Genomic DNA, 11835 nt, shown 5'->3' on the forward strand with positions numbered 1-11835 from the left:
TAATTTAATTCTTAAGTGTTTAAAATATTTATATGTAGTCTTTCTGGAATATATCCTTGCAGATATTACCCAGAGGGGAAATATGAATGTTTAAAATTATTATTATTATAAGTAGAAAAGTAATCAAGCTTGAGGTTTTCTAAGTTTGGAGTTTGAATAGTTCTTAATTCCAGGAATTATAAGTAGGACTTTATTATTGAAGGGTCTATATCCAAACAATTCACAAAAATCCAAATAATGTCAGGCAATTATTGTTTGATTGCAGTCATAATGCATTAATTTAACTGAGGAACTGCATGCATTCAATACTAATCTTGATTTACTAGCAGTTTCTATATAGCATCTTGCTTTAGTGATTTTATTTTCCTCAGAAAGGAACTGTGAGACTATTACTGGGACCTTTTCGTTGTGGCTCTTGTGACTTAGCACAAGCAGAACCATAATTCTGTTGCTTTCCCCCGCTGCTTCTTCTAAATTAAGCATCCTACTTTATAGGTGTACCACAGAATAAGAGAAAGTTCTACCACAAGTGTTTTCCTACAGATTCAGATACAGTATCAAGAAAGAGGAAGAGACTAAATAATCAAACTAGTGTGGTTACCAACAAAAGAACACTGAACAGTGAGACCAAGGACAAGCTTCACAAGGAGGAGGAAAACAAATGCCAAATGGAAAAATTCAGCTGACTGGAAAACAAGAAAGCTAACCTAGCAATATAGATCAGAATATACATGAATTAGGTTTCCCACAGACACTCACTTTGGCAATCCTTCAAACAAGCATCTCAAGATAAAATCTGAAATGCAAAATCAGGAAATATGTATCCCACAGGTTTAAATTGATTAAGCAGCTATTCCCTCCCTATGGGACTGCAATACTACAGTGGTTCTCAAATGTTTTTCTTTCTCTGGGCCACACTTTCAGAGTAAAAATTTATTTGCGCCAAAGCGAATTTCTTATTGACAAGAAATACATCGGGGTGGGGTGGGGTGGAGGAATCTTCCTAGCAGTGCTTGAGTTATAATATAGAATACAAAAAACTAAGCAGCTACATAATAACATGAATCATTCTCCTTGCATGAAGCCACATTTAAACTGGTAGAGAATGTGTTATGTCTACGGTAGCTACACAATCTCGAGAAATGTGTTTGAAGTCAAATGGAATTCTTCCAACAGCAATAACAGCAGAAAGATTAACATATTAGAAAGTAAAATAAAGAGAATGACAGTTGCTTCAACCATCAAGGCAAATATTCTTTTCAGTAAAAAAAAGCTTTCTGGAGACTGGCAACCTCTTCCTAAATTTTATACAGTGGCACCTTAGTTCTCAAATGTCTTGGTACTTAAACGCCTTGGTTCTCAATACACCGAAAACCCAGAAGTAAGTGTTTCGGTTTGCAAACGTTTTTCAGAAGCGGAACGTCCGATATGGTTGTCGGCTATTGTTTCTGGGGCGCCTACACCAATCAAAAGTTGTGCCTTGGTTTTCGAACATTTTGAAAGTCAAATGGACTTCCAGAATGGATTAAGTTCGGCACTTTTTATGGGAAAGCATGCCTTGGTTTTGAAATGCTTTGATTTTGGAACTGACTTCCGGAATGGATTGAGTTTGAGAACCGAGTACCACCGTACTCTACAAACATTCTCTCCCCACACTCCAGCCCAAATTTCTCATGCAGAAATAATGTGAGAGCAATTCCCAGCAGCTTCCAACACACTCTCTTGGGAAAAGGAATGAATCCTAACCCTGACAGGTGGTAGCAACAGCAGTCCTCAGGATGCAGTACTTCAGCTTATGAATAGCCCAATGTGAGGCTCCTAAACTGCCAGGTAAACTCTCCCTGGGAACTTTTTTACTGATCAACTTCTCACAACTTTCCAAATGCACGTCTAGCATACTAAACCGATGCATACCTGGCAATTTTTCTCTATGGAAAATCCATTACCGATACCACCCATTTTTTAAATGTGTCCTAGCTACATCACTTTATTTTCTCTCTGTGCTAATTCCAAAGATGATAGGATTATAATTATAGGCAGCAACCACAAGAGAGAAGGATTATAATTATAGGCAGCAACTATAAGAGGGAAACTAAAAGAAGAGATAAGCAAGGAAGCACATACATGCATAACCAATGGCATGCAGGAACACAAGAGTAGGGCAAATTTGTGCCATTCTTAATAAAAATACATAAATGGAATTCTAAAACTCAAACAAAAGGTCATCTTTTTACCAAGGCTAATGAATATATGCACTCTATGCAAAGAAATATATGTGAAGAAACATTCTTACCTTTTTCGCCAGTTGAGGTTATTGTAACTAGGGGAAAAAACAGAAAAAACTAGAGTGAGTCTACCTGTAGGCTTTTAGAAACCAATATTAATAAAACCTGAACAAAGATCATCTAATTTTAATGTAATCCTGGAGAAAATTCATTTTGCCATTTTCCAAAGCACGTACAAGAACTTAAGAGGGGGAAAATCAGTGTGTGTGTTCAGCAAATGAGCACAATTCCTTTCATATAAATTGTTGTATCTATTTAGTTAGGAAATGGTTTGATCACAAAAGCTATGCTCATTTCAGTTCTTGTGGGGGAAAGCAGTAGCTGTGACAAATGAATGCAAAATACACAAATTCTTCAATTTTATTTATTTCACTTTTCCTTCAAGGAAATGAAGCTCAAGTAATGCAGACGACCACTAAAAGAGTGTCAGTGTGTCAGTAAGGGAGCCATAAGCTTCAGTTGACAGAGGGCTAAACTTGCTGAAGACCCAGAATCAAAACCAGGTGAGTCACACATGTACTGTGCTCTTGGGAAATTGCCATTTTTTTCATACTCCTTGGCCCAGTTCAGATGACTCTATCTGGCAGTAATATGCAGAGATATGAATTAGCCTTGTGCCTGCACCACAACCCTTTCCCTTTCTTGGCTATGCAATTAAGCCCAGATTCAGGTCCTTTCGCCAGGCCTGATTGTAGCACAGGTTACCAGGTAGAGGTTCATTAACCAAAATAAAGCCAACAATGCAGTTTTAAAATGGACTTCAGTTACTATTGCTGGCATGGTCTTGGTCTATTTTTATTTAGCCTAGCAGGATTACATACATCCAGTAGCAGATTCAACATACTAAAAATAAATTTAATCTCATATGGAATAGTGACCACTGGCAGAACACAGGAATCAATTTAGTACACTTTATTAAACTCAAATACCTAATTGATATCTACATTCTATCACTGCAAGTTACCTATGCTTGTCCTGAAAGTAAGCCTTTACTTACAAAAGAAGCCTAATCACCAATTTGTTAAGCCAGGCCCCACATACTAGCATCACCTATCAGCATTTGCTTTGAGAGCAGCAAGGAACAATGAACAGGTAATTGGGTGGACAATGCTTACATATAAATGCAGAGTAAATACGTACAAACATTTCTAGTGAATATACTTCTATGGCTTCAACACAGCCAAATTCAAAGCCACTGAATAGCTAAAAAATTGCTCCTGTAAAATGTAATCTTATACAGGGTGTGTCTTTTAAAAGAGGCCCCGTGGAACATGTGTACTCTGTATCCACGGGGCCTCTTTTAAAGGACTCACCCTGTATTTACCAAGCACAACATCCTATCATCATTAACAAACTGAACGCACTAAATTCAGGTAGGTAGTCGTGTTGGTCTGACGCAGTAAAAATATATTAAAAAATTGTCCAGTAGCACCTTAGAGACCAAATTTGTTCTTGATATAAGCTTTCGTGTGCATGCACACTTCTTTAGATACTTCTTCAGATACCAACAAACTTAGCTGGTCTCTAAGGTGCTGCTGGACAATTTATTTTGAATGCACTAAATTGGTCTGCTGATAATTGGGAGTAATTCATGCTTTACATTGTGGAGGGAAAGGAAAGATGCAACAGAATTACACATTAGCTAAATCATTTGAGGGGTGGGTGGGTTTCTTCTCAAAATAAAAAAACTATCACCACTAAACTAGGGTGTCTGTAATAGAAGAGTTTCTCCTTCTGTATAAAAAGATCAAACCATGTTTCAAATCATGTTAGCTGTAGAATAAAGGGTCCTAAATTTTGATCAAAAGGTTCTCAATAAGAATGAGTGAGAACAAGTTGGATTAGATAAAAGGCACATTCAAACACCATGTTTATAAATAAACAAAGGGAGTGGGTGAAAATGTATAAAAGCAAGACAATAGCATTGAACTTCCAAAATATACAAAGAACAATTTTATCTGATCGTGGGATAAAATAAATAACTAAACTAGGGTTATTAGTTATCTTGTATGTTACTTTGTACGTACCAGTATGTCAGAATGATGGAGCAAATTTCTTTTGCATTGCTCCAAAAGGTGGGACATGAACTAGAATCTGCAAGTTACAGAGAAGTGGATTTTGAAGAAATAGCCTACTAGAACCTTAGGATCCTCTTCATCCCTTGCTCCAGGTGCTTCATCAAGGCAAGCAGCTACACAGAGTTGCTTTTTGGTACAGAATATCCAGAAAGGCTAGACTGATGCCTCCTATGCAATCTTTCTGGCATGACGTAAAGAGCTTTTTATTCATGTTTTAAATCTGGGCTGTAAACTGGTTTAAGCTGCCTGTGGCAAGGACTTTTTTGCTGTATTTTATTGTTGATTTAAACCAGTGTTTCCCATTGGTCCTGCTAGCTAGAGACGATGGGAGTTTCTGTCCAAAAACAGCTGGAGACCCAAGTTTGGTAAACACTGGTTTAAGCTATTAAATTGTTTTTTGAAATACTGTGTTGTAAGTCAGGGGCTACTGATAAGCACCTATATAAATGTAATGAATAATAGTAAATAATCATAAGGCCATTAAGATATTGCAAGGTATAAATTCCTCATGTAGAAATATGCCAACAGGTACAAAAAGCTGATTATTAATAATGTACCCTAAAACACTTGCAGCAATTCTTTAACCATCATCAAAAAGATCTACAAATTACAAGTCATATTCAAATATAGGTAGGAATTTCTATAGAGAAAAAAACAACAACCAACCATGCATCTTTGCTATGAACTGCAAGAGCTGTTCCGAAAACTAATGCCACTTCCAACAGAAGTGATTACACCCTGTACAACCTACAATGTCTGAGGCACAAAACTGGCGAAGTGCTACCATAAGGAATACAAGCCTACCCTTCACAAAGACTGTGTGCATTGTTCTTGCCAACAATATCTCTCATACACAAACATACGCGCACACACTGCATTTTTGTGAGTTTTTAATCTATTCAGAAGTTGTATGCATGGAGAATGTCTGTTTACAAGGAACTGGTCAAGCACTCTCTCCCTAGACTTAGGCTATTACATTTGGATACTGACTCCCAAATTTGTGCTCCCAATAAATTTTAGTGGGATTTGTATTTTGTGCAGGATGTGTTTTCCAGTGGATTATGCCCTACATCTTTTGATCTCTTCCAACTGAACCTGAATTCAGGCCAATGGCACTGTTCTGAAAGTCTTGGCATCTTTTTACCCACCCTGAATCATCTGGACTCCACACACAAATATTTGATACTGAATAATTTCTGACAGGCTTAAAGGTTTATTTTGGGAATTCAAGAGATTGGCTGGCTGCTTATTTCTAGGAATGAACTAAGAGCATTCCAAATTATCTAGAAGTGACCATTTTAAATGTCTTCCCTTCAGCAATATCAAGTTAAATCACACTCTTTTATTATGTACTGAAATGTTTTTGTTCCCTGCCCAGTATGCAAACATACTAGGGACCTATTCCACTTTTATTTCCCCTTAAAATTTCATACTCAAATGCAGCTTGTTTGTGTAATGATCTGACCACCACACTGCCAACTTCAGCTGGTTTACAAACCAACTTATTGACTTGAGACAAGATGGATCATACAACTTTGAGTCATTTTGTAGTCCACATGCTATTTGTATTGCAAAAGTATTGTGCTTCTTGAACAAACATCTATCTGACTTTTAGAAGACATCTGAAGGCAGCCCTGTACAGGGAGGTTTTTAATGTTTGAGGTTCTTTGTGTTTAAATATTTTGTTGGAAGCTGCCCAGTGTGGCTGGGGCAACCCAGTCAGATGGGCAGGACATAAATAATATTAGTAGTAGTAGTAGTAGTAGTAGTAGTAGTAGTAGTAGTAATAGTAGTAGAAACAAGTTCTCAATTTCAAAACAACTTCCCCAATATCCATACATGGTCTACTTAAGTTCCTCAGAGTTGTTTTGAAGGCTACCGGGATATAAAAAAACTTATTAAATGCTGCTTAATAATGAAGACAGAGCAGGAAAATACCAGTCTAGAGTATAGGAAATGAATCAGACACAAAGGATATAGCACACTTAGTATCCTGTCTAACGTAAACCCATATGTTTCCTATTCTGCTAGAAACTGTACTGCCAATAACACACCTCCTCAAACTCAAACTGCTTGACTGTCCAGCCTCTGCTTTTCAAGTATCTCCCACCTCCCTTCCTAGCCTTTCAACAGCTTTCTTCCTTTAGAGGCTGGGCTGGATTGACAATGAATGGAAGCCAGCACAATGACTTCCAGTAGCAGTGGGGTTGCCCCCACCCTCCTGCACTTGTGGGAGGTCAGGGGGAAAACTCCAGAAAGAGTGTGTGGGGAAAGAGAGGTGAGATCATTCTGTCTGGCAAGTTGAAATGCTTGAGCAGACAGAATTATCGCCATAGCGCTATGTCGAATTCCTCCCATCCTCCGCATTTCATACACAAATAATGCATGCAAAAAGAACAACGTTCAATCTTCGTACCAGTGTTTTTTTTCCTGCAACACAGCTGGATCACCATTATAAACCTGAGAACACTGGCAACCCAACTCAAGCACAGTACTCTCTGCACCAGTAAAGGCAGCTTTCCTGAAACGAAATGGCATGCAAACTGTACCCTTGACCATTGTCAGGACAGCTGCCTGGAAGGAAGAACACGAGACATATTATGCCTGCTGTCTGCCACACCCAGGCAAAGCGCTGTTGATTCACATGGTGACCATGTGAGCCAATGATACTTCACCAGGAACTATAAACCTCTAGTACTTTCTCCTGCTGCTCTTTTGCTAAGCAACTTGCCTTCTTAACAAAGATTAACCTAGCTCCCTGTGTACTCACTGAGGTGCCCACTAGTGCTCCTTCCCTCGGCCACTGATTTTGGTTTTTTGCCTTCACATGCTGCTTTGACTATGTCTCTGTCCACCATCACCAGGAACTGTCTTGCTCACTTGTCAGCCTTGAAGATTAACACTGTGTTCTGTAGGAGTGCGCTGAGACATTCCCACCCAAACACAAATGTGGTAGTCCAGTAAGAAGAATTAGGGTGCTACACTGAGATCCTAAGTAGTCTTCTCTGGCAGTGTCTCAATGAATTCAAAGAGGCATGTAGCCTGATCTCTCATGTTTACTCAGAAGTAAGTCACAGTGAAGCATGTACAGAATTAGAGGCTCAGTTACCTCTAAGAAAATTTGATTAGGCTTATGGTCATTACTGTCCATTTCATTTAACTAACAGCATATGAAAGAACTGTGTGCAAGCTATTGTAGCAATACACAATGTACAAGCTACCAATAAAAAGGAAAATACAAGCCACAAAAACAAGCACATATTTTTGCTTTAGTAATTCTCCTGACAGGCAAAGAAAAGAATATAGCATTTAACATTCCGAGTCATTATAAATTTCAGAGTAGACTGTCTCCAACCTTCTTTTTGTCCCCTACTGCAAAGTGCCCACATTAATCAGCTCTGCCTGGGACTTTTACACATCACAATAAAAGCTAAATGTCAAGTGCTTTATTATAAAGAGTAAAAAAAAACCTCATCATGGTGCATGTCACATGCAATGATTTTTGACTGGAAGGAGAACAGACAGCCGCCAGGAAGAAAAGCAAAAAGGTTTTCCTGCTCTTGAAGGTCAGATTTTCCTTTTCAATAACTTCATCTATAATCTCATGCGTATATTATCACACAGTGTGTATTAAAACAAGGGGGCACTTTCATTGGGCTAAATATCCCAACCAGAAAGTTATGGGCAGAAAAAGAGTTGCCAGAGTATAGTACAAAGTTCACACCTGGTAATGGGAAAGAAAAATCTGCATGGGTAGCGAACTCTGTATCCCTAATGCTAAGTTAGGAGATTGATCTAGCTAAGAGTGTCGGAATGTAGTTGGTCTCCACTTTCCAATGGCATGGCCAATGATGAGGGACAGTGGGAGTGACAAGCAAGTGGCATTGGAAGGACCACCAGTGCCTGGGGCTGATCAAAGTTGCTGAGCTTTTTGTCCGTGTGGTTCAGCACACTTGCAACTACTGTGTGTTATATTAGAAAATCAAGAGTACACCAGTTACTTTTTATGTATTTATTTATTTATACATATTTATATTTAAATACCACCTTTATCTTCCAAGGATCTCAAGATGGTTCCCGCCCCCCATTTCATCCTCCCAACAACCCTGTGGTGTTGATTAGGCTAAGTGACTGGCCCACACAATTGGCAGAAATGTCAGATAAGAATCTTTCAATTCCACCAAATGTGATTCTATCCACAGGTTTGTGGATGTGGCAGGTTGCCCTCTACTGCTTTCAGAATTTTAATCTGCTTGATGCAAGCTAACCTGGTGAAGATATTTTCACATTGACAATTTATTCTTGAAATAAATTGCTGGCAAATAATAATAAAGGGTTGGGCATGCGCAGGAAAATATTTTGGCAATCTCATCCACCACTGAACCGTCTGTGTTTTGACTATATGCGCTTTTGGCTTTAAGGATGATCCCCAGAATGGAATTCCCACGTAAACTGCGAGCTGACTGTATCATTAATAGTTATTGTTGTTGGAAGCCACCCAGAGTGGCTGGGGAACCCAGTCAGATGGTCAGCATATAAATAAGTTATGGTGATGATGCCTGTCTATACCAAGCATTTGCAATTTGTAATGGAAATTATCCAAAACGAAACATTTTACCACTCCTTTATCCTCCCTATCTTAATCCAAAACAACTACTCTATTCCGAATTTAAAAATTGAAAGTGTAATGCTGGTGGTCAACAAAAGAGGTTTAAAGACTGGCTCAAGGCAAATCTAAAAAAATGTAGTATAAACACTGACAACTGGGAAACACTGGACTGCGAGCGCTCCAGTTGGAGAACAGCCTTTACCAAAGGTGTCATGGGCTTTGAAGACACTCAAACTCAGGACGCAGGGGAGAAACATGCTAAGAGGAAGGCATGTTTGGCAAATCCACACCATGATCAAAACCCGCCCGAAAACCAATGTCCCCACTGTGGAGGGACATGTGGATCCAGAACTGGCCTTCACAGTCACAGATTCATTGTTAAAACCCTGTTTATGGAAGACAATCTTACTTGGCTACAGGTGATTGCCAAAGAAGAAGAAGAAGAAGAAGAAGAAGAAGAAGAAGAAGAAGAAGAAGAAGAATCTGGGGTGCTAGAGGAAGATCACAGACTTAGCAGTCAAAGATTAATCCACCAAAATAAGTGCCACAAGCTACACACATTTGCTTTATGAAGCAGTTGCTAACTTTTTGAGGTTCTCATATGCCTGCTAGCTATAACTCCTGAGAATAATTAACTCTTTTTTACTGAAGAAACATATAGCTTACAATTTTGTTTCAATATATTTATGTATTTTGTGCATAAATAAAGGCATATATTTATGTATTTATGTGAGATATAAATGGACTAGTTCAGATATAATAATTTAGGACAAACTGTGTTTTAGTAGCCAAGTTATCAAAACAGGATTAGATCCTGGTTTGATATTCTAATTTGTAAGAAATGTTTAAGTCATAGTTTCAGGCATTATGGAAAGCATGTGGTTTAAGAAGCAAGGAAATCTTTGCTGAAACTTGGCAAAGGGGGTACATGGCTCATTCTAGGTTTGAGATCATAATGTCTGAACCAAGCTTGGACCTTCATGTGGCAATAGACACTGCATGTAAGAAAGAACAAAGAACCAGAAAAAATATTCCAAGCCATTGGTTTTGCGAATGTCAATTGTTTGACCTAGAATTAGGGAGTTTTAAAAAGTATGTTTAAGTCAATCCTTCAGGCATTCTACAAATAAAACCTTCATAGGACAGGGATATAGATGAAGCCTTGATTGCTGAAAACATTATGAATATTAACACATTTCACTCTCTAACATCTTAAGTTTCCTGTATGAGGTCATGTTAAATGCTATATGCATTGTACTGCCGTCATAATAAATTCATAACAAAAGTAACCTAGTCCAACATCAGAAAGGATTTCAATAAAATAATAAGATCAGCGGTATCTTTGCTTTATGATACAGTATAGCATATATACCAGCCCTGTTTCAAATAAGGGACATTTAATGCATGCCACTTGCCTCACCCTCAGCCAGCCATAACTTCTGCAAAGTGCATACATCTACAGTGGTACCTCTGTTCTTAACCTGAAACTGTTCTTAACCTGAAGCACCACTTTAGCTAATGGCTGCTGCCACGCCACCGCTGAACAATTTCTGTTCTCATCCTGAAGCAAAGTTCTTAACCCAAGGTACTATTTCTGGGATGGCAGAGTCTGTAACCTGAAGCATTTGTAACCCGAGGTACCATTGTAGTATGCACAAATGCTCTCTATACAATCTGTACTCTATATTTACAGGCTACAAACTGCACACACTGAGTCTATATACATTAGGCTTATGTATGTGGAGTTTCTGCTTAGAGATGTGGATCAACACAATGCTAATTCTCCCATTCCCTTGTACACACTGAAAATCTACAGTGCTTAGGGGTCCTGCAGAACAGTGCAGGATGTGGTACTGGAAGCAGCAGGGAGAGGAGGAAATCAGAAGAATGCATCCCCCACCCTCAATCTGCAGAATTCCTCCAAGGATGAAAAAGCCTTTTGTGAATGGAAGGAGCCCTTCTGTTCATGGATGGCCTAACCCTATGTTTTTATTTTGTTTTAAGTTCCAGATTGTGAAACAGGAATATTGAAACCTTTTATATTTTATTTTAAAAAATTAATTCTAGAGGAAAACAAACAGCAAGTTTTTTTGTAAATATTCCCATATTACAACACGGAACATTCACATATTATTATTTATAGGACAAAGAGCTTTAAGGACGGCTAGTTGAAGTAACTTAAAAGTTGAAGAAGAAGAAGAGTGGTCAAGCTGGAAGCAATCATTTGCTCATTGGAAGGAATACACTCGAATAATCTTAGCTCCTTTACTTTGGATGAGTTAACAACTCCTTACTTGCAATCACTAAAGCATATCTGCCATTCAGCAAATAAATATGCATGAAGCCTGTTTTCAAAAATCTATCCTTTCATCTCCTTTAATTAGCCTAATTGCGGGGACAAGTGGTTAAAATGAGCAACTTGTATTAAGTGATCTTGAAGAGGCACCCATAATCATTTCATGAACAGCAGAGGTTTAGACTCATGCTAATGTCTTACCATACAATTGAAATTTATCTCTGAAATCATCATTCTATTTCTCTTTGGGGTGGAGTGTCTTATGCTAAACTACCCTACCACCCATAAGGATCAATTATCAGACCCTTCCCAGACTATCTCACCAGGAACCTTGTTCAATGTATGCTTTCAAAAGAGCAATGACAAGAGAGGCACAATGAAGCACTGCAGGAGTGCTAAAGGACTGCTGTTCCTGCCCGCAAGCTCTCCACTAAAATTTTGTCCAACGAAAGGGACTCACAAGAACATTTTAGCATCAACCAAAGCACCATAGGGTCATGGTTAATGGCAGCCTCAAATGAATTAAAACTGAAGCAAAAACTTACAGGGAAGAGTGAAAACCCAAGG

General features: G+C 38.5%; 1 protein-coding gene across 2 annotated transcripts in view; it reads right to left on the reverse strand.

Annotated features, from left to right (window-relative positions):
- The window catches only part of ZDHHC20 (zDHHC palmitoyltransferase 20), a 45964-nt gene that overhangs the window by 25749 nt on the left and 8380 nt on the right, over positions 1–11835 (reverse strand). For both annotated transcript variants that reach the window (XM_083436670.1, XM_083436669.1), the window contains exon 2: positions 2294–2320. In XM_083436670.1, the coding sequence (XP_083292796.1) occupies positions 2294–2320 (27 nt within the window). The remainder of the gene's footprint in view (positions 1–2293; positions 2321–11835) is intronic.

This window comes from Podarcis tiliguerta, assembly GCF_965153285.1.
Source record: "Podarcis tiliguerta genome assembly, chromosome: 4".
In the NCBI taxonomy this organism is placed as follows: domain Eukaryota; kingdom Metazoa; phylum Chordata; class Lepidosauria; order Squamata; family Lacertidae; genus Podarcis; species Podarcis tiliguerta.